Source organism: Lynx rufus, unplaced genomic scaffold (genome assembly GCF_022079265.1).
Source record: "Lynx rufus isolate CCGP_SWC_20201006 ecotype Redwood Valley unplaced genomic scaffold, mLynRuf1.p SCAF_16, whole genome shotgun sequence".
NCBI classification, from domain to species: domain Eukaryota; kingdom Metazoa; phylum Chordata; class Mammalia; order Carnivora; family Felidae; genus Lynx; species Lynx rufus.
Genome location: NW_025814830.1, coordinates 267,504 through 292,402, shown reverse-complemented (window position 1 = coordinate 292,402; position 24,899 = coordinate 267,504). Strand labels below are relative to the sequence as shown.

At 43.1% G+C, this 24,899-nt stretch overlaps 2 protein-coding genes across 2 annotated transcripts in view; both read right to left on the bottom strand.

The window, feature by feature from the left end:
• The window catches only part of LOC124510804 (zinc finger protein 345-like), a 75,802-nt gene extending 53,669 nt beyond the window's left edge, over positions 1-22,133 (bottom strand). Inside the window, exons 1-2 of the mRNA XM_047077460.1 lie at positions 21,731-22,133; positions 10,850-10,942 (exon numbers count right to left, since the gene is read on the bottom strand). The gene's annotated coding sequence lies outside the window, so the exon portion shown is untranslated. The remainder of the gene's footprint in view (positions 1-10,849; positions 10,943-21,730) is intronic.
• The window catches only part of LOC124511650 (vomeronasal type-1 receptor 2), a 33,637-nt gene continuing 27,101 nt past the window's right edge, over positions 18,364-24,899 (bottom strand). The window contains exons 2-3 of the mRNA XM_047079044.1: positions 21,731-21,832; positions 18,364-18,442 (exon numbers count right to left, since the gene is read on the bottom strand). Of these exons, the coding sequence (XP_046935000.1) occupies positions 18,364-18,442; positions 21,731-21,832 (181 nt within the window). The remainder of the gene's footprint in view (positions 18,443-21,730; positions 21,833-24,899) is intronic.

Below are 24,899 nucleotides of genomic sequence, written 5' to 3'. Positions count from 1 at the left end.
ATGAAGAGTTAATGCCTTCCACTTCCCACATTTATGGGAAGAAAGACAAATTCAAGTAACTCAGCAAATTCAAAGTAGGATAAATGTCAAGACAGGAACACAGTGGCACATCATAATTAATTAACCTATCAAAAAGCACAGGTGAATAGAGAATTTTTAAACAGCATGACAAATGTAATTCATCATGTACAAGAGAGCTCCTATCAGATCATTAGCAGGGCTCTCAGCAGACCTAATAGGAAGAGGTGCGTGGGATAATATATTCAAGTGCAGAAAGATAAAAAATGTCAACCAAGAATGCCCTACCTGGCAAAACTGTTCTTCTACTATGGAGAAAAGAAGGCTTTCCCGGGTACAAACCCTGGAAGTTTACCACTAGATCTGCCCTACAAGAAATGTTAAAGAGAGTTCTTCTACTTGAAGTAAAAGGATTCTAAACACTACAACCACATGGAAATATGGAGTTCTCCGGTAAATGTAAATATTGCCACAAATACACAAACCTGAATACTGTAATGAGGTAGCACTAATCAATGTTATTTCTGCTATTAAAATTGTTCTCAACCAAAGCATAAAAATCATAAATCTAGGTTACAGAGTACACAACATAAAAGGCAGAGTGTGGGATGTCGCTGACATACAGTATGTGCAGGGGTGGTACTAAGTAGGAGATTTTGAAGGCAATTGACAATATCAATTTTAAATGGTTTGTGACGCTCTTGGGGCACCTGGGCCCCAACCAACTGAGCCAAGTTGGTTAAGCGTCAGACTCTTGATTTTGGCTCAGGTCACGATCTCACAGTTCAGGAGTTTGAGCCCCACGTTGGGCTCTGCTTGGGATTCTCTCTCTCCGTTTCTCTCTCTGCCCCTCCCCTGCTTGGGCTTATGCTGTCTCTCAAAATAAATAAATACACTTTAAAAAAAGAAGAAGTTTACAAGAAACTCCTGAATAACCAATGGGTCAAAAAAAAAAAAAATCAAAAAGACAATCAGAAAATATCTGGAGACAAATGAAATAAAACATAACACACTAAAATGTACAGAATTCAGAAAAAGTCTAAGGACATAATCTATGGAACAAAAAGATGACCTGTGCAATGGAAGGAAATTTTTCAAAGAATCTAGCAGATAAGGAGTTAACTTGCAGAATGTAGACAGAAGGCTTGCAACATGAAAAATACGGTATAATTAAAACATGGACAATGGATTCAGTAGACATAAACCAAGATCACAAATAGACAAGCATTTTAAAGACACTCTAAATCACTAAGTATTAGAGAAACACAAATCAAACCACAGTAAAAACCACTTCACGCTTACTAAGATGCCACCATCAAACAACAAAATCAACAAATGTTGGCTGGGACAAGAACCAGAACCATTCTACACTGCCGGAAGAGCTACAAATGGTGCAACCACTATGGAAAACAAACAACATTAACACATAACACAGCCACCCCACTTCTAAAGATACAAGGAGAATAAATCAAAGGATCTATAGGTATCTCCAAAACCGAGTTTATTACAGCACTATTCACAAAAGCCAAGTAACAGGGGAAGCAAGAGAAATGTCTTTGTATGGCTAAATAAAGGGAATGTAGCATATATATGAACTGGAATATGATTCAGCCTTGACAAAGAATAAGATGTTATCACAGCATACAACATAGGTAAAACCTGAGGGCATTATGTTAATTAAAATAAGTTGAGGGGCGCCTGGGTGGCTCGGTCGGTTGGACGTCCGACTTCAGCTCAGGTCATGATCTCGCAGTCCAAGAGTTCGAGCCCCGCGTCGGGCTCTGTGCTGACAGCTCGGAGCCTGGAGCCTGTTTCGGATTCTGTGTCTCCCTCTCTCTGGCCCTCCCCCGTTCATGCTCTGTCTCTCTTTGTCTCAAAAATAAATAAACGTTAAAAAAAAATTTAAATAAGATAAGTTGATTAAAAAAATATCTCAGATATTACAGGATTCCATTTACAAGAGTAATCTAATGTAGTCAACCTCATCAGGGGAGGGGGGGCTGTGGGGGAAAAAACAGTGACAGCCAGGGGCTCAGGCAGAGGGACGTGGAGAAGTGGCTGTTTAACATAGGTATTGAGTTTGGGGTTTGAAAATGAAGTCATTCCAGAAATCAGTTTTACAACAATGTGAATACACTTGACTCTACTGTTAAAAATGGTTAACGTGGTGGGGCACCTGAGGGGCTCAGTCGGTTGAGCGTCAGACTCTTGTTTTCGGCTCAGGTCATGATATCATGGTTTGTGAGTTTGAGCCCTGCGTACACAGGGACCGACAGCACAGAGCCTGCTTTGGATTCTTTTTCTTTCTCTCTGCCACGCACACACACACTCTCTCTCTTCTTCTCTCAAAAATAAACAAACTTAAAAAAATAAAAACAAAAATAAAAAAAATTTTTTTAATCCTTAACATGGCAGATTTTATGCTCTCTGTCTAGGACCACAATTAAGGATAAAATGTAATACCTAAACTTGATACAGAGATATAATATTTTCTAAAATAACCCTCAACTCATAAAAGTGTTTCTTTCACAAAGAGAATATAAATTCATCAAAAAAGAGATGACAAAATTCATCCTATGATTAGAATAACTCATCTAGCCATGATAAAACATAGACTGACCACTAACCAAGAAAACAGACAAGAGGAGTCACAAAGTATTATGGGTAATTATGCAAATACATAACATAATTTTATTGGCAAAGGAAATATGGCTGATTCATAGTTGAGTTAAACCCTACAATATCTTAAAATGTAATGAGTTGAAATTGTCATCCAAAACATAAGATATAGGTAAAAAGCAAAACGCAACTAAATAATATTGTGGAAAGTACTATGAAAAAGGAAGCACATTATTATGGAACTGGATAACCAGAACAACAGAAAATTTAACCCAAGAAGTTATACATAAAAAGGGATGTTTTATTAAAAAAGATCTTTCTTGGGGCACCTGGGTGGCTCAGTTGGTTAAGCAGCGGACTTCGGCTCAGGTCATGATCTCACAGTCTGTGAGTTCGAGCCCCGCGTCGGGCTCTGTGCTGACAGCTCAGAGCCTGGAGTCTGTTTCAGATTCTGTGTCTCCCTCTCTCTGACCCTCCCCTGTTCATGCTCTGTCTCTCCCTGTCTCAAAAATAAATAAAACGTTAAAAAAAAAATTAAAAAAAAAAGCTCTTTCTACAGGACTATAATTTTACACTGTGACTGTGCACCCATGAAAACCAACTATCTTGAACCACTAGCATGTATTACATGGCTGTAACAGTGTGAACAAAATTAATTAAATCAATCATAAAATGCTCTCATGGAACATGTTATGAATAAGCACTTAAAAGATACCAGAGAAATGTATTCTGCTATTTTTTACATAATTTTTAAGTTCATTTATTTGTTGTGGGAGAGAGACAGAGAGAGCAAGCAGGGGTGGGGCAGAGAGACAGAGAGAGGGACGAGAGAATCCCAACCAGGCTCTACACTGTCAGCATTGAGCCCGACGCGGGGCTCAAACTCGCGAACTGTGAGATCGTGACCTGAGCCAAAATCAAGATTTGGATGCTTAACCGACTGAGCCACCCAGGCACGCTGAGACTCTATTTTAATAAGCAGACCAAAACACACCCAGGATCTACTTCTTGGGGTTTTGTTTTTCTTTCTTTTCTTTCCTGAACAAAATGATGAGATGGATGTAATTCACTCCATTTAATCAATACAAATAGAAGATGTACGAACTAGAATTTAAAACAACTTATAAGGATACTAGCTGGAGATACTGAAGAATCTCTTTCTACAGAGATAAAAGAACTAAAATCTAGTCAGGCTGAAAAAAAGACGCTATAACCAATATGCAAACCCAAATGAAGGCCATAAAAACGAGGATGGATGAGGCAGAGAAGCAGAAGATAAAATTATGGAAAATAACAAAGCAGAAAAGAAGAGGGAAAGAAAGGTCATGGATTACAAAGACAGCCTTGGGGAATTTAGCAACTTGTTAAAATGTAATAACATTTGGGGCACCTGGGTGGCTCCATAGGTTAAGATCCAACTCTTAATTTCAGCTCAGGTCATGATCTCACAGTTAGTGAGTTCAAGCCCCTCATTAGGCTCTGTGCTGACAGCGCAGAGCCTGCTTGGGATTCTCTGTCTCCCTTGCTCTGCCCCTCCCCCAATCATCCTCTCCCTCTCTCAAAAATAAATAAATGTTAAAAAAAAAAAAAAAAAAAAAAAGAATGTCGCATCCTGACAGGTGCAAGAACCTCAGGATACTTGGGAGACATCAAGAAAAGAGGAATTCACCTAAATCACAGGTATTGCAAGCAAATGTAATGGCAAATATTTGGCCTGTCTTCTGGTCTCGAGATACTATGAAATTTCAGTCTGAAATTTCTTATAGAAAGTTTCAGCAGGGGCACTTGGCTGGCTCAGTTGGTGGAACATTTGACTCTTGATCTCAGGGTTGTAAATTCAAGCCCCACGGTGGGTGTAGAGATTACTTAAAAATAAAATCTTGGGGGGGAGGGGGGAGGTTCCAGCAAAGCAGACATAAAACAAAACAAACAAAACAACAACAAAAAACAAAACCATATGGCCAAGCACTATTCTTGCTGTGTTATGTAAATTAGGCCAAATTTGTTAAACTTGGAATTCTTTAATAAATGCATTATTAGTCTGCATTTGAAGATCTTTGATGGAAATGAGGGTGGTTTTGGAGAAAAAAATTGTTTTAGTAACACATATTTGGGGGTGTCAGATTCTAGCTCTGATTAACTGTCTCTTAATGTTTTTGTTTGGCTATAAATTGGGCTGGATCCTGAATTCTACTTGCTTCCTCAAAAATCTGGCTATGACTGTCCAAACTAAGGTTTCTAATTTTCTCTCGTTCTCTTGGCTTGCAATCACTGAGAACTAAAATTGCCCTTTTTCCTGAAGCCCTGCAAACTGAAGCTAGACAACTGAGGTAGACCTCAGGGAAATTCCCACAACAGCCCGGGTTCACATAATCTTGCCTACTGCTGTGTGGGCCACCCAGAAGAACCACCAGAGACATCTGAAGAACAAGCCAGAAAAATCGATCAGATTCCCACCGTCCGCTCCTACCCCATTGGAGGATGCTTCAAGCCTACCCCATTGGAGGATGCTTCAAGCCTACCCCATTGGAGGATGCTTCAAGCCCGACATGTAAAAATCCTCTCACTGACAGCACTCAGGACTCAGACACTGGGTTTATAATTTGCTCCAAGCATTGGGGCACCTGGGTGGCTCAGTTGGTTAAGCGTCTGACTTCAGCTCAGGTCATGATCTTGTGGTCCATGAGTTCGAGCCCCGCGTCAGGCTCTGTGCAGACAGCTCAGAGCCTAGAGCCTATTTCAGATTCTGTGTCTCCCTCTCTCTCTGCCCCTCCCCTGCTCATGCTCTGTCTCTCTGTCTCAGAAATAAACATTTTAAAAAAATTAAAAAAAAAATACTAATAATAATAATTTGCTCCAAGCATTAAGCTGTGTTTTTCTTTGGTTCCCATAGAAATGCCTCTTAATAAGTAATTACCTGATTTCTTGCACAATATAGGCTTAACTTTAAGACTCTGTTGCAGGACCACCCCCTGAAATGAGACAATTGTTCAAATGAACTAACCTATTCTGAAAATGAAGACTGGTTCATGAGGTATGAAGTAAACTTCTACCTAAGGTCCAGAGCAGAGCTTAAACTCCAGCTAGAAGGAAACCATGTTGATCTCTGATGTTTTTCTAAGGAAAATTGTGTCAAAAGGGGAGACTGTGCAATTGCCACTAACTCCCTCCCAACCTATAATGCACGTTCCACTAAAAGACAAGTTCTAGGTTTTATAGACCGGTACTATTCATGACAGTCCTACACCAAAATCCATCCACATGCCCATTTAGAGTAAAATGATGCAGGGCGCCTGGGTGGTTCAGTCAGTTAAATATCTGACTTCAGCTCAGGTCATGATCTCACTGTTCGTGAGTTTGAGCCCCGCGTCGGGCTCTGTGCTGACAGCTCAGAGCCTAGGGCCTGCTTCTGATTCTGTGTCTCCCCTCTCTCTCTGCCTCTCACTCACTTGCTGTCTCTCAAAAATAAATAAACGTCAAAAAAATTTTTTTAATTAAAAAAAGAGTAAAATGATGCAATTAATTGTTTGATATTCACACAATGGAACTGGACCCATCCATTCTAATGAATGATACACAATAACGTGCAGGACAGATAAATTCACAAACAACACATGGAAAGAAAAAAAACAAACAGAAAAGAGTGCCTGTTGCCTGATTACATTTATATAAAGTACAAAAATGAGGACAGCAATCTATCACCTTACATGTAAAAAGAGAGCCTAGCTTTGGGGGAAATTATACTGAGGAGCTAAAGAAAAATTTTACAGGACAAACAATATTCTCTTTCTTGATCTCAGTGGTTTTTAGAGATTTACTCAGGTTGCAAAATTCCATTGAGCTGTTTACCTACGATTTGCATTTTATTTTTTTTAAAAACATACTCATTCCAGGGGCATCTGAGTGGTTCAGTCAGTTAAGCATCTGACTTCAGCTCAGGTCATGATCTCACAGTTCATGAGTTCAAGCCCCGCATTTGAGCTCTGTGCTTACAGCTCAGAGCCGGGAGCCTCCTTTGGATTCTGTGTCTCCCTCTCTCTCTGCTCCTCCCCTGCTCTTGCTCTCTCTCTCTCTCTCTCAAAAACTAAATAAAAACATTAAAAAAAAAATCTATACCGCCTATATCGTAACCATCACAATGTCCCAGTACTTACAAAAAGGAAGAAAAGGTACAATACTAAACCTGGGGAAAATAATCTCAAGTAATTTGAGGTTTAAGGCCCTTGGGAAAAGGGATTACTGGTGATGCCACCCCACTGCATTAACAAGTACAGGTGACCCTTGAACCATGAGGGGGTTGAGGTCCCCAACCCCTATGCACCTGACCATGTATAACTTTGACTCCCCAACACTTAACTTCTAATGGCCTACTTTTGACCAGAAACCTTACTGAAAACATACACAAAGATAGCATGTATGTTATATATGGTATTCTTACTATAAAGGAAGCTCAGGAAAAGAAAATGAAAAGAAAACCAGAAGGAAGAGAAAATACATTTACAGTACTGTATTGTAAAAAAAAATCCGACTGTAAGGGTACCCACAGTTTAAACCCACGTCGTTCAAGGCTCAACTGTACTTTGTGTTACTGTCTGGTTACCTGCAGCCTTGATGAAGGTGGGGCGGGCTAAGGTCAACGTAGGGATAACCCATCATTTATTACACATCAGTGTTAACACATCAAAAACCATTCAGTGTTATATTCATTAAAACATACTAAGTTCAGGGGCGCCCGCGTGGCTCAGTCGGTTAAGCATCCGACTGCAGCTCAGGTCATGATCCCACAGTTCATGAGTTCGAGCTCCACATCGGGCTCTGTGCTGACAGCTCAGAGCCCGGAGCCTGCTTCAGATCCTGTGTCTTCCTCTCTCTCTGCCCCTCCCCCACTCACACTCTGTCTGTCTGTCTGTCTGTCTCTCTCTCTCTCAAAAATAAATAAACGCGGGGCGCCTGGGTGGCTCAGACGGTTAAGCATCCGGGGTTGGCTCAGGTAATGATCTCATAGTTCACAAGTTCGAGCTCCACATTGAGCTCTCCTCTGACAGCATGGAGCCCGCTTCAGATCCTCTGTTCCCCTCTCTCTCTTCCCCTCCCCTGCTTGTTCTCTCACTTTCTCTCTCAAAATTAAACATTTAAAAAAACACACTAAAGAATCAACACAGACTTGACCAAGCAGAAGCAGACATCTTCGAAACATCTTGTTTTAAATGATCTATGAAGAAAAAAAAGTATTTTTTTAATAAATTATCTATGAAGAGGAGCAAAGAAAAACGTGGAAGAAAGGTCTAAGGGACTCATGGGACACCCACAAGTGGACCGATATGCACACTGAAGGGACCCCAGAAGGAGAGGGCAGGAAAAGGGAGCACAGAGCTCTACTGAAGAACGCCTTGTAAAACTGAGAACAAACTGAGGGTTGATGGGGGGTGGGAGGGAGGGGAGGGTGGGTGATGGGTATGGAGGAGGGCACCTTTTGGGATGAGCACTGGGTGTTGTATGGAAACCAATTTGTCAATAAATTTCATATATAAAAAAATAAATAAATAAATAAATAAATAAATAAAATAAAATGAAGAACGCCTTGTACTTCCCACCTTCCTGGGAAGAAAGAGACAAATTCAAGGAGCTCAGTGAATTCTAAGTAGGATAATGTCAGGACAGGAGCACAGTGACACATTATTATTAACCTAGCAAAAACCACAGGTGAAGAGAATTTTGAAACAGCTTGACAAAAACAGCTCATCTCGTACAAGAGAGCTCCTATCAGATTAGTAGCAGCTTTCTCAGCAGACCTTATAAAAAGAAGTGCATGGGATAACGTATTCAAGGGCAGAAAGATCAAAAAATACCAACCAAGAATACTGTATCTGGCAAAACTGTTTTTCAAAAATGAAGCAATGGGGTGCCTGGGTGGCTCAGTCGGTTGGGCGTCGGACTTCAGCTAAGGTCATGATCTCATGGTTCATGAGTTCAAGCCCCGCATCCGGCTCTGTGTTGACAGCTCAGAGCCTGGAACCAATGGAGGCTTTCCCAAGTAAACACCTCTGCCCTACAAGAAACATTAAAGGGAGTCCTTCTAGCTGAAATAAAAGCATTCTATACGGGAACTAAAATCACATGAGAATATAAAGGTCTCTGCTAAATACAAATATCTGCACAATGATGGAAACCTGTAGTGTTGTAATAAGGTCGCGCAAGTTGTTTTCATTTCCGCTACAGAATTTCTTTTTTTTTTTTTTTTAAGGAAATTCAGGCCCAGCACAACACCCAAGGCGGGGCTTGAACTCAGGACCCTGAGATCAAGACCTGAACTGAGCTCAAGAGTCGACACTTAGTGGATAGAAGTAGAGTGTATTGTGCTAAGCAAAATAAGTCAGTCAGGGAAAGATAAATATCATATGATTTCACTCATATGTGGAATTTAAAAAACAAAACGGATGAACATAAGTAAGATAAAACGGAGAGGGAGACAAACCACAAGAGACTCTTAAATTTAGAGAACTAAGGGTTGCTGGAGGGGAGGTGGGTGGGGGGACAGGTTAAACCGGTGTTGGGCATTAAGGAGGACATGTTGGGATGAGCACTGGGTGTCATACGTAAGTGAAGAATCACTGGGTTCTAGTCCTGAAACCGTATTTGAGGAAATTAATTCCATTACTATGACAACCCACTTAGACATAAAACATTCACTGACCACCAACCATGGAAAGAAAGAAACAAGATGAGTCACAGGCAAAGTATAAATGGGTGATATTTATACAAATACATAATTTTATTTATTTATTTTATTTTATTTATAATTTTATTTTTATTTATTTATTTATTTATTTATTTATTTATTTATTTATAATTTTATTTTATTTATTTATGTAAGGTCATACAGCTGATGAATAGCTGAGTTGAACCCACACTGTCTTAAAATATACTGAGATGAGGGGCTCCTGGGTGGCTCAGTCGGTGAAGCGTCTGGCTCTTGATTTTGGCTCAGGTCATGATCTCACGGTTTGGGAGTTTGAGCCCCGCGTCAAGCTCTGTGCTAACAGTGTAGACCACGCTTGGGATTGTCTCTCTCCCTCTCTCTCTGCCCCTCCCCCACTTGTGCGTGCACACCCTCTCAAAATTAACTTAAAAAAACTATAAATAAATAAACTTGGGGGATTAAATTCAGACACACTCTCAGGAAAGAAGAAAAACCTGAGGATTAATTTTTCTTGAGATAAATAACATGTGTGAACAAAACATTTTTTTTAATATGAGACTTTTACTAATTATGCAACTCATTTCTTTTTTTTAAGTTTATTTATTTATTTTTAAGAGAGAGAGGCAGAAAGGGAGAGACAGAATCCCAAGCAGGCTCCACACTGTCAGCACAGAGCCCAACACAGGGCTCGATCCCAGGAACCTTAAGATCACAACTTGAGCCAAGATCAAGGGTCAGACACTTCACGGACTGAGACACCCAGGCACACTTTATGTGCTCTAAGTTCTAAGTGTTCCAGCTCCTGTATGGCATTACCCTATGTAGGAACTCTAGGATACAAATAGAAACATTGAATTATTTAACAATTGAGAAATTGGAACACACTGAGTTGCAATTTCTACTGTCAGTCCAGAAAGAATAAGGAAACTGTGAAGTGAAATAAAGCATTAGATTTTCTCATTTTAGGGAGGTGCTTTGTTATCTGGAGAAATTCCTCAGTCTCAGTTTTGTACAGTTATGTTTAAAGCCTCCCGAAGACTGGAAATCAAAAAGCAGAAAACAGGTGAAATCTGTCTCCACTGCTTCTGGGATTTCTGCACCAAATCCCCATATGCCCCCGCATCCTCATACACTTCTGACGGGAGGCAAAACAGAACTTAGAAATGACTTAACATAGAGACCCTCAGAAATATGCACAGATTTCCGCAGGCCTCCAAAAGCAATGGAAAAGCACTTAGATCATGGAGGCCCTCACCATCCACGAGGAGGCTTTTGTCCATGCTGTGGACGTGATGGACCATCACTAGAGCTAAAGGAGAATCCTCAGAGGATGTAAGAGCTTGATGAGTGTTGGATAGGAAGCGTCCCTCTGTGACAGCAAGAGAAATACACCTACCCTTCTCAAACTTATTTCTATTCAAGGAGAGCTGCCTAAACCACAATGTAAGGTCTACCTTGCTCCTTGACGTTTGAACCCTTCCTCTGGCATCTGCTTCATTCATGCCCACCTACCTGAGTGTGTGGCTACCTTCTCCTCTCTCTTCACATCCCTGAGCTCCTTCTCTTGCTCCAAAAAGATGACCAGGTCTGGCTTTGACACAAGATCTGTTTATTAGAAAAAGGAATATGAGTATTGCTGGAGATTCTAACTTTCCATCCACGACTGTGCTCAGTAGAGAAGAGAGGACACTGTAGAAATCTAGAAAATCTAAAAATAGAACTATACTACCATCCAGCAATTGCACTAGGTACTTATTAAAAGGATACAAAAATACAGATACAAAAGGGCACACAAACCCCGATGTTTATAGCAGCACTATCAGCCGTAGCCAAAGTATGGAAAAAGCCCAAATGTCCATCAAGTGATGAATGGATAAAGATGTGACGTGTGTGTGTGCGTGTGCATGCGTGTGTACACACACACACACACACACACACACACACACGCACACACAGAGGAATATTACTTAGCTATCAAAAAGAACGACATCTTGCCATTTGTAATGACATGAATGGAGCTACAATGTATTACACTAAGAAAGATAAATCAGACAAAGCCAAATATCGTATGATTTCACTCGTGGAATTTAAGAAAGAAAACAGATGAACATATGAGAAGGGGAGGGGAGAGAAGAGAGGACAATAAGCCACAAGAGACTCTTAATAATAGAGAACAAACTGAGGGTTGACAGAGGGAGGTGGGTGGGGGGTGGGCTAGATGGGTGATGGGTACTGAGGAGGGCATTTTGGTGGGATGAGTACTGGGTGTTGTATGGAAGTGATGAATCACTGAATCCTACTCCTGGAAGCAATATTGCACTGTATGTTAACTAAAATTTAAATTTTAGGGGCGCCTGGATGACTCAGTCACTTAACCATCCGACTCTTGATTTCAGCTCTGGTCATAAATCTCACGGTTGGTGAGTTCAAGCCCTGCATCAGGCTCTGCACTGACAATGCTAAGCCTGCTTGAGATTCTCTCTCTCTCCCCCTCTCTCTCTGCCCGCCACCCCAAGAATAAATACTTTTTTTTAAATAATAATAAAATAGGGGCGCCTGGGTGGCTCAGTCAGTTGAGCGTCCGACTTCAGCTCAGGTCATGATCTCACGGTTCATCAGTTTGAGTCCCGCGTCAGGCTCTGTGCTGACAGATCAGAGCCTGGAGTCTGCTTCAGATTCTGTGTCTCCCTCTCTCTCTGCCCCTCCCCCACTCATGCTCTGTCTCTCTTTCAAAAATAAATAAAAATTTAAAAAATAGTAATAATAAAGTAAAATTTGAATTTTAAAAAAAGGGAAAAATAAATATTCACCCTAAGCCTAAATAAAAGGAACTCATTCACTCTTGCTCCGGAGTCTTGGCTTTAGAAGCTATTCCCTGTGACCTCCTTATTTGCTACAAATAAACTTTCCCTTGCGTTGGCAACTCTGCTTGGTGTCGTTTCTGTCTGTGACTCACCAAGGAGCAAGTTCACTTTAGTTCACTTACGAATCTGGCAATCCACATGTGTCTTTCTCAGGTTCTGGTCTCTGTTTCCCTGGTTCCCAACAGATGAAGCAGCGGTCAGCACAAGGTCACTCTGGCTAAACCTGTTCAACTTACTGTGGCAGGAGGCAGATTCCTTGGGGGACAGAGGGGGCGCTCACTCTTCACGCCTGTGACTGCCAGCCTGGTGTTCTGACGGCCCCTGAAATCCAGTGGCCATTCTGAGTACTATTACTCAGAAGGATTTCTGTTGGGATAAGCCATACCAGGTCTGTGGCACAGCTTTAAGAGGTAAATGGGGAGAGCTGTCCCACAAAGTCTGGGCAAGATGGCATAACGCTCAGAATACTCGGGGAAAATTGAATACTCATTCAAGTTGAGTCTAGACATCCCCGGAAGATCACAGGACCCAGCCATTCACAGGCTTGGGATGGGCCAAGCTTGCAAAATGGGAGAGACCCAGCAGAGACGGGGCTAAGGTCTGAGACTGAAATCTCCATCCCACCTGGTTGTTTGGTGGGCTTCTTGTTCCCAGCTTAAATCTCCACCCTGAGCACTTGCTCCTTTCCTTCTAGCCCCAGACAAAGGAGACAGCAACTCCCTGGGTCACTGGAAGCGGGCACTTGGAACAAGTAAGAGCTCTATTTAACCGGTTCAAAAGACAAATGCTTATTTATATATGTGTGTGTGTGTGTGTGTGTGTATGTGTGTGTATATATTAGAATGTCATATATATGATACATATATGCCAAATGTTTTTCACATTCACATATCTGGGATCATTTTTTGTAAGCTAAAGTTTAAGCTTGTTGGTTTCATTAAAATAGGCAGATCTTTTGGAGTTATCAACATTGAAAATAAGACATAATTAACCTTTGTTCTACCTGAATTTACTAGTCATGTTCACATCGTATCTGTTACAATTTGTCACCAAAAAGAATTTAAAATTCGGTCTGTCCCATGGTTTTCATGGGTAATTGTTAACGAGTAAATAAGTTCAATAAGTAAAAAGACTGATAGGTGAATGTTTAAATAGCTTACAAAATCTTTGATAATCTAACACTCTGAAGTTTTGCTCAAGTAAATGATAAATTGGTTTGAACTCACTGGATATCTAAGTCTTTTCCAAAGAAGACAGAATACTGAAACACTGATTATTAAACATTAGGTTTATCTGTTCTTGTTTTATTAGAGAGAAACTAGAGATAAATTTGGGTCTGGAAGTACACATGTTTTATGCTTTATTAAAAGGTTCTTGGGGCGCCTGGGTGGCGCAGTCGGTTAAGCGTCCGACTTCAGCCAGGTCACGATCTCGCGGTCCGGGAGTTCGAGCCCCGCATCAGGCTCTGGGCTGATGGCTCAGAGCCTGGAGCCTGTTTCCGATTCTGTGTCTCCCTCTCTCTCTGCCCCTCCCCCGTTCATGCTCTGTCTCTCTCTGTCCCAAAAATAAATAAAAAAAAACGTTGAAAAAAAAAAATTTAAAAAAAAAAAAAAAAAGGTTCTTGGGGGCGCCTGGGTGGCTCAGTCGGTTAAGCGGCCGACTTCGGCTCAGGTCACGATCTCGCGGTCCATGAGTTCGAGCCCCGCGTCAAGCTCTGTGCTGACAGCTCAGAGCCTGGAGACTGTTTCAGATTCTGTGTCTCCCTCTCTCTGACCCTCCCCTGTTCATGCTCTCTCTGTCTCAAAAATAAATAAATGTTAAAAAAAAATTTTTAAAAAAAAAAAAGGTTCTTGGGGCACCTGGGTAGCTCAATCAGTTAAACATCCGACTTCGGCTCAGGTCATGATCTCAGTCTGTGAGTTCGAGCCCCGCGTCGGGCTCTGTGCTAACAGCTCAGGTCCTGGAGCCTGCTTCAGATTCTGTGTCTCCCTCTCTCTCTGACCCTCCCCCGTTCATGTTCTCTCTGTCTCAAAAATAAATAAACGTTAAAAAAAAAAAACAACTTGTAATTCTGATATGTGTAATTAAGGCTGCTAAAAATGGTAAGGAAAGCAAGTCTATATGGAAGGAAAGTAATATGTGTTTTTGGTAAGAAAGGTAATGACAAATAGGATTACATTTTTGTTGAGGGAAGACTGCTAACTACCAAGCATGCAGAAATTAAATATGGCAAGGAAATTCTCAGACCACCAGAAGCCATACACACACCTAAATGAGTGGCAGTGGTTCATCGTCGAGTCCTCAAAAAGGAAATTCAGAGGGAACAGAGGAAAATAATTTTGCAGATGCAGCACCAAAAGGACACCAAAGTCTGGGGAGATTCTGCATTTTCCAGTAACTCCCTCTCTACCACCATGTAAGCTCACTCCGTCCTGCTTCCACAATGCGATAAAAGAGGCTGTAAAGCTGGGTTATCGATGGTTCCCACCAGCCAGAGGATGGATGATGAATAACCACTGGAGAATCCGGGTACCTAAGACTTCTGTAGACTCCCTGAAGAGTGCACCTGCCTCAACCCACCATGGTAAGGAAGACTTATACCTATGGTTACTAAAGATTATGAGCACCCCAACGATGAAGGAAGTCACCGAGAAAATAACAAATCAATGTGCCTACTGTAGGCAAACAATGATAAACCAGACCTTTGGTACACCCTTTAGTTAGAGAAACTCAAATCCAAGGGCAATGTCTGGGGAGGGTTGGTGAAGGGAACTTAGTGTAAGGCAAATTGCTCCCAGAGGGTTCCGATACCTTTGGGTGTTTGTGGATACATTCACTGGATGGATTGAGGCCTTTCTCTGTGAGGCAGAAAGGACCTTAATAATTTAAGTTTTTTTAATGTTTGTTTATTTTTGAGAGAGAGAGACAGAGAGAGAGAGAGACAGAGACAGAGACAGAGCACGAGCAGAGGAGGGGCAGAGAGAGAGGGAGACAGAATCCAAAGCGGGCTCCAGGCTCTGAGCTGTCAGCACAGAGCCAGACGTGGGGTTTGAACTCACGAACCACAATATCATGACCTGAGCCAAAATCAAGAGTCCGACGCTTAACCAACTGAGCCACCCAAGAGCCCCAGAAAGGGCGTTAATAAGGGGGAAAATTCCCTGATTTGGGTTGCCAAGGTCAATCCAGAACGACCTTTTTGATTTATATCAAAAATCATTTCTAAGGTAGCCAAGCCCTTAAATATCAAGTGGAGGTTTACACTCTGCCTGGAGACCTCTCAGTCTTCTGGGAAGACAGAATGGGCTAACAGAACCCTAAAAAGACTCTGGCAAAGTCGTATCAGGAAACAGAGGAAAACAGGTTAAATTTAGTTCCAAATAGCTCTCACCAGAATCAGAGCAGCCCCAACAGGCAAACTGAAAGCTCTGCCCATTTTCTCTGGGGTCAGTGCACAGCCCTTTTCAGATACTGTCTCCGCCCCCCCCCCCCCCAGCTCGTGCTCTCTCTATCTCTCTCTCAAAAATAAGCATTTAAAAAAATTTTTAAACTTAAAAATAATAAAATAAAGAAACTAAAAGCTCAGCCCATTTGAAATGACGTATGGGAGAGAACTTTCCAAAACGCTCCACCTGCCTCCCCCCTCCAGAGCCAGAAGTCAGGCCATTTAGCAAATAATTAATCCCCAGCAGGTGGAGAAGTTTCCTCCCACTACCCATTGAAACTAAGCTTCACTCAAATGAAACTGGAGACTGATGTACCTCAAAATATGGAAAAACAGGGATGCCTGGGTGGCTCAGTCAGTTAAGCGTCAGGCTCTTGATTTTGGCTTGGATCATGATCTCATACTTCGTGAGTTCGAGCTCCGAGCTCTGCATCAGGCTCTGCACTGACAGTGAGGAACCTGACTGGGATTCTCTCCCTCCTCCTCTCTGTCCCTTCCCTGTTCACCCTCTCCCTCTCCCTGTCTCAAAAATAAACTTTAAAAAAAAACTTGGAAAAGTGGGTCACCCCATTTTTACCCTGACTATACTCTTGGCCAGCACCCCACCCAGTACTACTAACCACATGCTCTTCCTTCAAATTAGAAGGCATCCTACCTTCTCGAATCCACCAGATTAGAGTAAAAAAAGTATCTACACAGAGGCCCAGGAAGCCAGAGCACCAGATGACAATATTCCTGTGAGCAACTCACTGACCTGAAACTTCTGTTCTGGAGACACTCTCAAAATAAGGAGAACCTCAATGGATAAAGGTCCTCAAATTTAAAACATAATAATCTCAAGGTGCCTGGGTGGCTCAGTCTGTTGAGCATCTGACTCTTGGCTTCAGCTCATGTTATGGTCTCGCAGTTCATGGGTTCAAGCCCTGCATCGGGATCTGTGCTTACAGTGCGAAGCCTGCTTGGGATTCTCTCCCTCTCTCTCTGTTCCTCCCCAACTTGTGCTCTGTCTCTCTCAAAATAAAGAAATACACTTAAAATTTTGTTTAAAAACAACAACAAAAGGGGTGCCTGGGTGGCTCAGCCGGTTGAGCGTCCAACTTCGGCTCAGGTCATGATCTTGCGGTTTGTGGGTTCGAGCCCCGCGTGAGGCTCTGTGCTGACAGCTCAGAGCCTGGAGCCTGCTTCAGGTTCTGTGTCCCCCTCTCTCTGCCCCTCCCCTGCTCACACTCTGTTTCACAAAAATAAATAAACATTAAAAGGAAGAGAGAGAGGCGCACCTGGGTGCCTCAGTCAGCTGGGCGACCGACTTCAGCTCAGGTCATGATCTCGCGGCCCGTGAGTTCGAGCCCCGCGTCGGGCTCTGTGCTGACAGCTCAGAGCCTGGAGCCTGCTTCAGATTCTGTGTCTCCCTCTCTCTCTGCCCCTCCCCACTTGCACTCTGTCTTTCTCAAAAATAAATAAACATTGGGGCGCCTGGGTGGCGCAGTCGGTTAAGCGTCCGACTTCAGCCAGGTCACGATCTCGCGGTCCGTGAGTTCGAGCCCCGCGTCGGGCTCTGGGCTGATGGCTCAGAGCCTGGAGCCTGCTTCGGATTCTGTGTCTCCCTCTCTCTCTGCCCCTCCCCCATTCATGCTCTGTTTCTCTCTGTCCCAAAAATAAATGTTGAAAAAAAAATTAAAATAAATAAATAAATAAATAAATAAATAAACATTAAAAACAAGAGAGAGAGAGAGAAAGAAAAGAAAAACATAATCACTATCTGTATGATACTAGTTCCGTTCTGATTTCTTCAACCTTACTGGTTGCTGCCAGGCCCGTTTAACAGATTAAATCACTCTCTCCATGAGGAGTAATAAATACCACAGCTTATTGTTAATACATAGCACAATAATGTTCTAGCCCCCTCTTCCTCTGGTCTGATGTCACAATGAACACTCTCTTAATGTGAGTTCTTGCCACTATTATCCTAGAGATGCCAAAAGCTATCAACACAGTGGGCCATCCCTGGGGGATAACTTCCCTAGTAAACAGCAGTAAGATCACATAGCAAAAGGAAACTAACAAAAAATACTGCTCTTCTTGCTGTTTGGACCTTGCACACTTGCATCGAATTTGGTACAATTTGTGTCCAAGCTCAGAGACCATAAAGTTACAAACGGTAGTAACACGAGGTTACATGAGCTTGGGGACCCACAAGCAGATCTAAAACTAGCTGAGGGAGGGCGCCTGGGTGGCTCAGTTGGTTACGCGTCCAACTTGGGTCATGATCTCGCGGTCTGTGGGTTCACGCCCTGCGTCAGCTCTGTGCTGACAGCTCAGAGCCTGGAGCCTGCTTTGGAATCTGTTCTCCCCCTCTGTCTGCCCCTCCTCCACTCATGCTGTCTCTCTCCATCTCTCAAAACTGAATAAACATGAAAAAAAAAATTTTTTTTTAAATCTAGCTGAGGGGAAATTCTGCTCCTCAGTCAATCCTTATGACATGCCCAGCAGGAAGTAGCTCCAGGATGGACCTTCTGCTGGTGCCCCTCGAGAACGAAGGGCAGAATGAAACTAAAGGAGGGATTTGTCACCAGCTAGACCCTACTGCCCACCTGCATGTCCCCAACGAAACCTTATCCCACATTTTCATTCAGCTCTTCTTTCCTGCCTATCTTTCAATTTGGGCACGAGACCTGATGGGCATAGCCTCGCATCATGGAAATGGAAACTTCCGAACCTCAAGCAATGAGTGCCTTGACAAAGAGCTCCAGTGCCCCGGCCACCGACACCAGCGTAAGCTTAACCTCCAAATCACACCTGCAGACGGACTTTAGGGTGACTGACAATTATCTTCACCTCATTAGAATACTAAATCTCCACCCAAGGAGCACAAGCCCCATTGATGTAACATACAAAGCACAGACCTGTTTCCGTATGGAATGTGCATGGCCTTATGTCCGCCTCTACCTAATATGACAAGGCTCCCCTTTCTGAACATCCATCCTAACTCTAAATAAAAGGAACCCACTCAGCCTTGCTTGGGAAATCAAGGCTTCAGAATTTATTCCCAAGGATCTCCTTATGTGCTGCAAATAAAATTCCCTTTGTGTCACAACTTTACCTGGTGCAAAGGTAAAGTTCGCCTTTAGCTTTGTTAAAAGTCACTCTGACTCTTACCTGGTGTGAACTCATGTTACTTTGATTATATTAAGGACAACTAGTTCTGACTTACGTGTGTTCCCTGCTTTATCCATAAGATAATTAAGCCAGTAATATGCTCTGATGTATTCTCGAACTCTGAGTTAAGAGGATGGCGTCTGGTCCACAAAACCACTATATATACTGTGTTTACCCAAGATAAATTGTGAAATGAAGGCATCAACACAGACATACACATTTTTGAGTACCGTATTTCTATCATAGAGTATACGTTGTGTCTCTTAGATGGAAAGTTTTAGTGGGTTACAGATGTACTTAGCAAATTCTAATGTGAATGTGAATTTCACAATAATGCACGGACATCTTCCTGAATGCAGATTCTGTTGAGTTCTGGGGTGGGATCTCCATTTCTTTCCAGGCAGTAGCCTGTGGGCTAAGGGATACATTTTTTTTTTTAATTTTTTTTTTTTAATTTTTTTTTTCAACGTTTATTTATTTTTGGGACAGAGAGAGACAGAGCATGACGGGGGAGGGGCAGAGAGAGAGGGAGATACAGAATCGGAAACAGGCTCCAGGCTCTGAGCCATCAGCCCAGAGCCCGACGCGGGGCTCGAACTCACGGACCGCGAGATCGTGACCTGGCTGAAGTCGGACGCTTAACCGACTGCGCCACCCAGGCGCCCCTTAATTTTTTTTTTTTAACCTTTATTTATTTTTGAGACAGAGAGAGACAGAGAATGAATGGGGGAGGGGCAGAGAGAGAGGGAGACACAGAATCGGAAGCAGGCTCCAGGCTCCGAGCCATCAGCCCAGACCCCGACGCGGGGCTCGAACCCACGGACCGCAAGATGGTGACCTGAGCTGAAGTCGGACGCTTAACCGACTGAGCCACCCAGGCGCCCCAAGGGATACATTTTTTAATAACAAAGAGGTAGAACTCCAAGCAGTACTGGAGGACTGGGAACTGAAGGCATTTAAACGCAATTGCAGGTTCTACTAGAATAGCAAAAATGGCCCAACAATATCAGTTACTAGATGACATTCTAAGGATTTTTTCATAAATTAATGCATAAATAAGTATTAATAATCTAAAAGAACATATTATTCTTCCTTTTTTATGAGACTATTTTGTCAACCATCCAGTACATGGAAGGGATTAGGCTTTAATCCAGGTTATCTGCCCTAGAGTTGATCTAAAATGACACACAGGTCAATATACAGAGAGGACTCCAAAGCAATGTTCATGAAGGTGTCAAATCTGAGAAGAGTGATGGAAACGAGACAGGATCCATACATGTAAAAAGTAATTATATACACATTAAAAGTGACAGTACAAAACTGTCCTGGTAACTTAAATTAAGAAACATTTCCAATGGCGTAAAACTTATAAACCCATGTGTGGATGATGTCTTTTAATCACACTATGAAATCACACAGAACGCTATAAAGAAAACAGCTATATCACATATATACATATATATATATACACACACACGTATATGTATAAAAACTTCCTAGAATTTGAATAAAAATTTGGAAAAAAAAAACAGCTAATGCTTCTGAGTCTAGAATTTCATTAAAAAATTTTTCAATAATCATTTATGCTATGTTAGGTTTTAGAAGTTTATGGCGCTAAAACATATGTCAATTTATGTGATTCTTTTCTTTTTCTGAAAATACAAGGAGAGCGTGTCTGAGACATGAGTGCAGAGTAAAATGTAATAAAACGGAAACTTGCAGGACAATGGCCTGAATTATTTAGAAACACGGTGCCACAAGTGTCTCCAGAGTACACAAAAGTGAGAGTCTTCATTTTCCAACAGAAACTACAAGAAGAAGAAAAGAGTTTGCAGTTTAAACGTAAAGGCTTCTGCACCTTTCAGTAACTCCACCGAACCTCCTTACGAACGATATAATGGAAAATATCGATGCTGTAGAGGAGGACCCGGTCAGAGAGCAATGAGCCAAGGAAAAGAAGTTAATTAACATCAGCCGTAATGAAGCAAACCGGTACCAGTGCCTAAGGCACACGGAAGGACACATGATCACCGCTGTGTTCTCGTTCCCCCAAAAAGTAAATCAGAATATGAATCTAATTACTAGAAAACAGTGGGATTTATACAAATTACAAGCCACACGGAGCTCCCACGGCCTGTAACGTAATCGTGTATTTTAAATAGAGCATCTTTCTTTCACATTCTAAACAGGGAAGACTATCTCTTTTCCAGAACTTTCCGAGTTATTCCGGGACACTTATCCATTCTGCTTATTTAACCGCATTTTCTTAATCCGGGTCTACCCAGAGCCGTTAAAGCATCCAAATGGGACCTAACGGTGAAATGTTCCCCTTGCCCGATCTCCCAGGACTCGGCCCCCTCCGCAACAGAAAACTTTGGGATTCCCTGTGGATCGGTCAGAGGGGACATTTTCGATACACGCAAGACAGGAGTTCCGAGTGACAATTGTTCACGTCCTGCTGGAAGCCGGGCTGGAGGGAAGAGAAAGAGGGCGCTGGAACCGAGGAGGGTTTTCTAAAGCGCAAAATGTCAGTATCCTTTTAAAAAAGCTTCCTAAAAATAGGAGAAAACGCTCACAAGGCAGGAACGGGAGAACTAGCGTAATCAACATTTGCAAAAAAAAAAAAAAAAAATTTTTTTTTTAATTGAGAGCGAGCGAGCGCGTCCACGCGTGCGCGCGCGCGAGGAAGGGGCGGAGGGGGAGAGCGAGAGAGTCTCAAGCAGGCTCCACGCTCAGCCGCGGCCGGACGCGGGGGGAGGGGGCTCCAACCCACGACCCCCCCGGGGCCGGGGCCTGAGCCGGAATCCAGAATCCAGAAAGCTCCACCGACTGGGCCACCCAGGCGCCCCCGACCTTGGCGACTTCTCCTTGCACGGAATTTCGGGACAAAGAGATGACACGGCTTCTGACGTGGGCCGCACGGCTTACCTGGGACCCAGCCATTCCTTCTTGTTTGTTTTTTGGGGTTTTTTTTTCCTCTCCTCGTCCTCCAGATCTCTTTCTCCGAAGGCACTGGCGGAGAAGTCGCAGCTGCGCCGGGAGAAAATGCCTTCAGAGGCACCGGAAGGGCGTCTCGGCGGCGGCAGCAAACCGCTCGCCTGCAGGCAGGACGCCGAAATGCAGAAGAGGCCCCACTTCCTGGTCCTTTGTGTCCTGAGCTGTTTCAGAAACTCCCTGAGCTCCTACTGGGAGAGCACCCCCTGCCTTTCTCCTCCTCTGGGTGCCACAGTAGGCCCTGAGTCTGTTCCGACGGGCTCCCTGCAGGGGAGGGGAGGGGAGCGTGGCCCCCTGGCAGGGGAGGCGGATGCCCACGCGGGCCGCTCTCCACGAGAAGCCAGCTCGAACCAGACAGGCCCAAGATGGCGGGTGCCATGACAGGAAACGCCTGACCAAATAAGGAAGAAAAGGCGCGGAAACCCTGCTTGCAAGAAATTCCCACCCCAAGTAATAAATAGCCCACCCCCTAGTTAACAACTGTCAATCACCCTTGGAAACCCAAAACCCAGGGCCCCCAGCTCTCTCCCCCCTCCTCCCCCCCCAGAGATCTCTTACTCTCACATCTTGAGAGTGTACTTTGTTTCAGTAAGCTGTCCTGTTTGTGTCACTCATTTGCTGTGCTGTATGTGTCCCTGAATTCTTTCTTGGGACCCTTCAGCAATCTATTTGGGAGGGGCTGGGCTGGAGAGAGGCCCCAGAGACCACCCGGCGACTTCCAAGGGGCCTCATTTCCTACAGAGGCCCCCAAGTTCTGCAGCGCAGGAACGCGTGCGGTAGGGACCTGACCGGCCCTCCCCGACTCATGGAGAGGAGACCCTGTTACCTCTTCTTGAGCCAAAGCCTGCACTCAACTCCCATAAAATGATGGGAAGCTCTCGTGCTTAACTCTGGCCTCACTTAGAATCGTGGAGAGTGCTTCATTAACACAACACTTGTTTCCACCCACACCAAGTGACCGAGTGACGGAATCTGAGGGGGTGGGCAGCAGCAGTAATGCTTTGGGGAACCCCACGCGTGATCCTACTGGGAAGCATTTGGGGAGATGACCAGGCAGAGCACGAGGATCAAGCCTACGGTTGTTGTCCCGATTTCAATCCATGCTTTCTCCATTGATCAGTTTCTGGAGATTTGCACATTCTCCCTCTCTGGGCTACAGAGGGAGGCATCCTTACAAATAGAGCTTTCCTTTATAAATGCAAATGCCTCTTACAAAAGGAAACCAGAACTTCGGATTTCAGACTTTTTCCTTTGTCTGCTGTTTCTTTAAAATAACCAGCCTAAAATAATTCTTAACGGGAGAGGCGCATGTGTTCGGGTGACCAGATGCTCCCCTTCAGTAGGGAAATGTTTATTTTCATAAGTAACTGCCAAGCAGCTTTCCAGAGTTGAATGTAGCTCTTCCACTCCCGTTAGCAGGATATGAGAACTCTAATTCCTCAACGTTTTCACTGGAATTTGGTGTTGTCATTTTTTTTTTCTTTATGCTAGGCATTCTAGAAAATAGTAAGTGGTTTCCCACTGTAAAATATGAAATGGTCTCGCTACAGTTGTCCTGCTGATTGGGATGAATGTGTAGAAGAGGAAAACTTTTCTCTTCCTTCTAGATTCTTTGGCTGGTCTAATAATTAAACTGACATAAGACAGATTAAGGGCGCCTGAGTGGCTCAGTCAGTTAAGCCTCTAACTCTTGATCTCAGCTCAGGTCTTGACCTCAGGGTCATGAGTTCAAGCCCCATGTTGGGCTCCATGCTGAGTGTGGAGCCTACTCAGAAAAAAAGAAAAAGAAAAAAAGAAAGAAAGATTAATCACAGGAGAAAAACAAATTTAATTTCTTCATTACAGAAACCTCAAAGATAGGAGGCTCAAGGACAAGCAAATGATACCTATTGGCCATTCTGACCTAAGAAGGGGTGGGGGGGGGGAGTAGGGATTTAGAATTTCAAAAAGGGGTTAATAAATTCACAGTAAAAAGGAAAGAGCAAATGTTGGCAAAGGTTTTCCACACCAGGCAGGCCAATCTTGCTGATAAAAAAATTATCTCTGGTATTAGCTCTCTTCCAGGTTGAGGTCCCCTATCTAATTTCTTCCTAGCAGTTAACTTAGAGGCAAAATCACATTACCTGAGCCTGCTGGGTCCTAATTGCCTTCAGCTCAAAAAAATCCACATGCAAAGTGATTTTTTTAATTCCTTTATTTTTTTAAGTTTATGTATTTATCTTGAGAGAGAGAGAAAGAGTGAGCGGCAGAGGGGTAAAGAGAGAGAGAGAATTCCAAGCAGGCTCTGCACTGTCAGCACAGAACCTGATGTGGGGCTTGAACTCAACAAACTGTGAGATCATGACCTGAGCCGAAACCAAGAGTCAGATGCTCAACAGACTGAGCCACCCAGGCACCCCACAAAATGATTTATTTTGACATCACATATTCTCTCCTCCAATGAATAAAAACAGTATTTTGTGTGCATATATATATATATATATATACTCCTGAATATACTTCTGAAGTGTGTGTGTGTGTGTGTGTGTGTGTGTGTGTGTGTGTGTTCAGCCTCAAAAGTGAAAGAAATATTTCCATTTGCAGCAACAGGATGTATCCAGAGGACACTTTGCTAAGTTAAATAAGCCACCAGGAAAAAAACAATTCTGTATGTATATGTGGAACCCATAAAAAGTTAAAATCATAAATGTGAAGATTAGCATGTTTGTTATCAGGCGCTGAGGGCAGAAGAAATATTGAGATGCTAATCAAATGGTACTCAGGCAGGTTAAATAATTATTGGAGTTCAGCTAGCCAGCCCTCTTACTCAATTGCAGACCCCAACAGGCCACACCAGAAATAGGGGTGCCTGGGTGGCTCAGGTCGTTAAGCGTCCGACTTTGTCGCAGGCCATGATGTCACAACTTGTGAGTTTGAGCCCTGTGTGGGGCTCTGTGCTCACAGCCTGGAGCCTGCTTTGAATTCTGTGTCCCCCTCTTTTTCTGCCCCTCCCCTGCTTGTTCTCTCTCTCTCTCTCTCTCTCTCTCTCTCTCAAAACTAAATTTTAAAAAACATTAAAAAAATTTTTAATACAACCATAAAATAGACAAGACCATTTCACTAG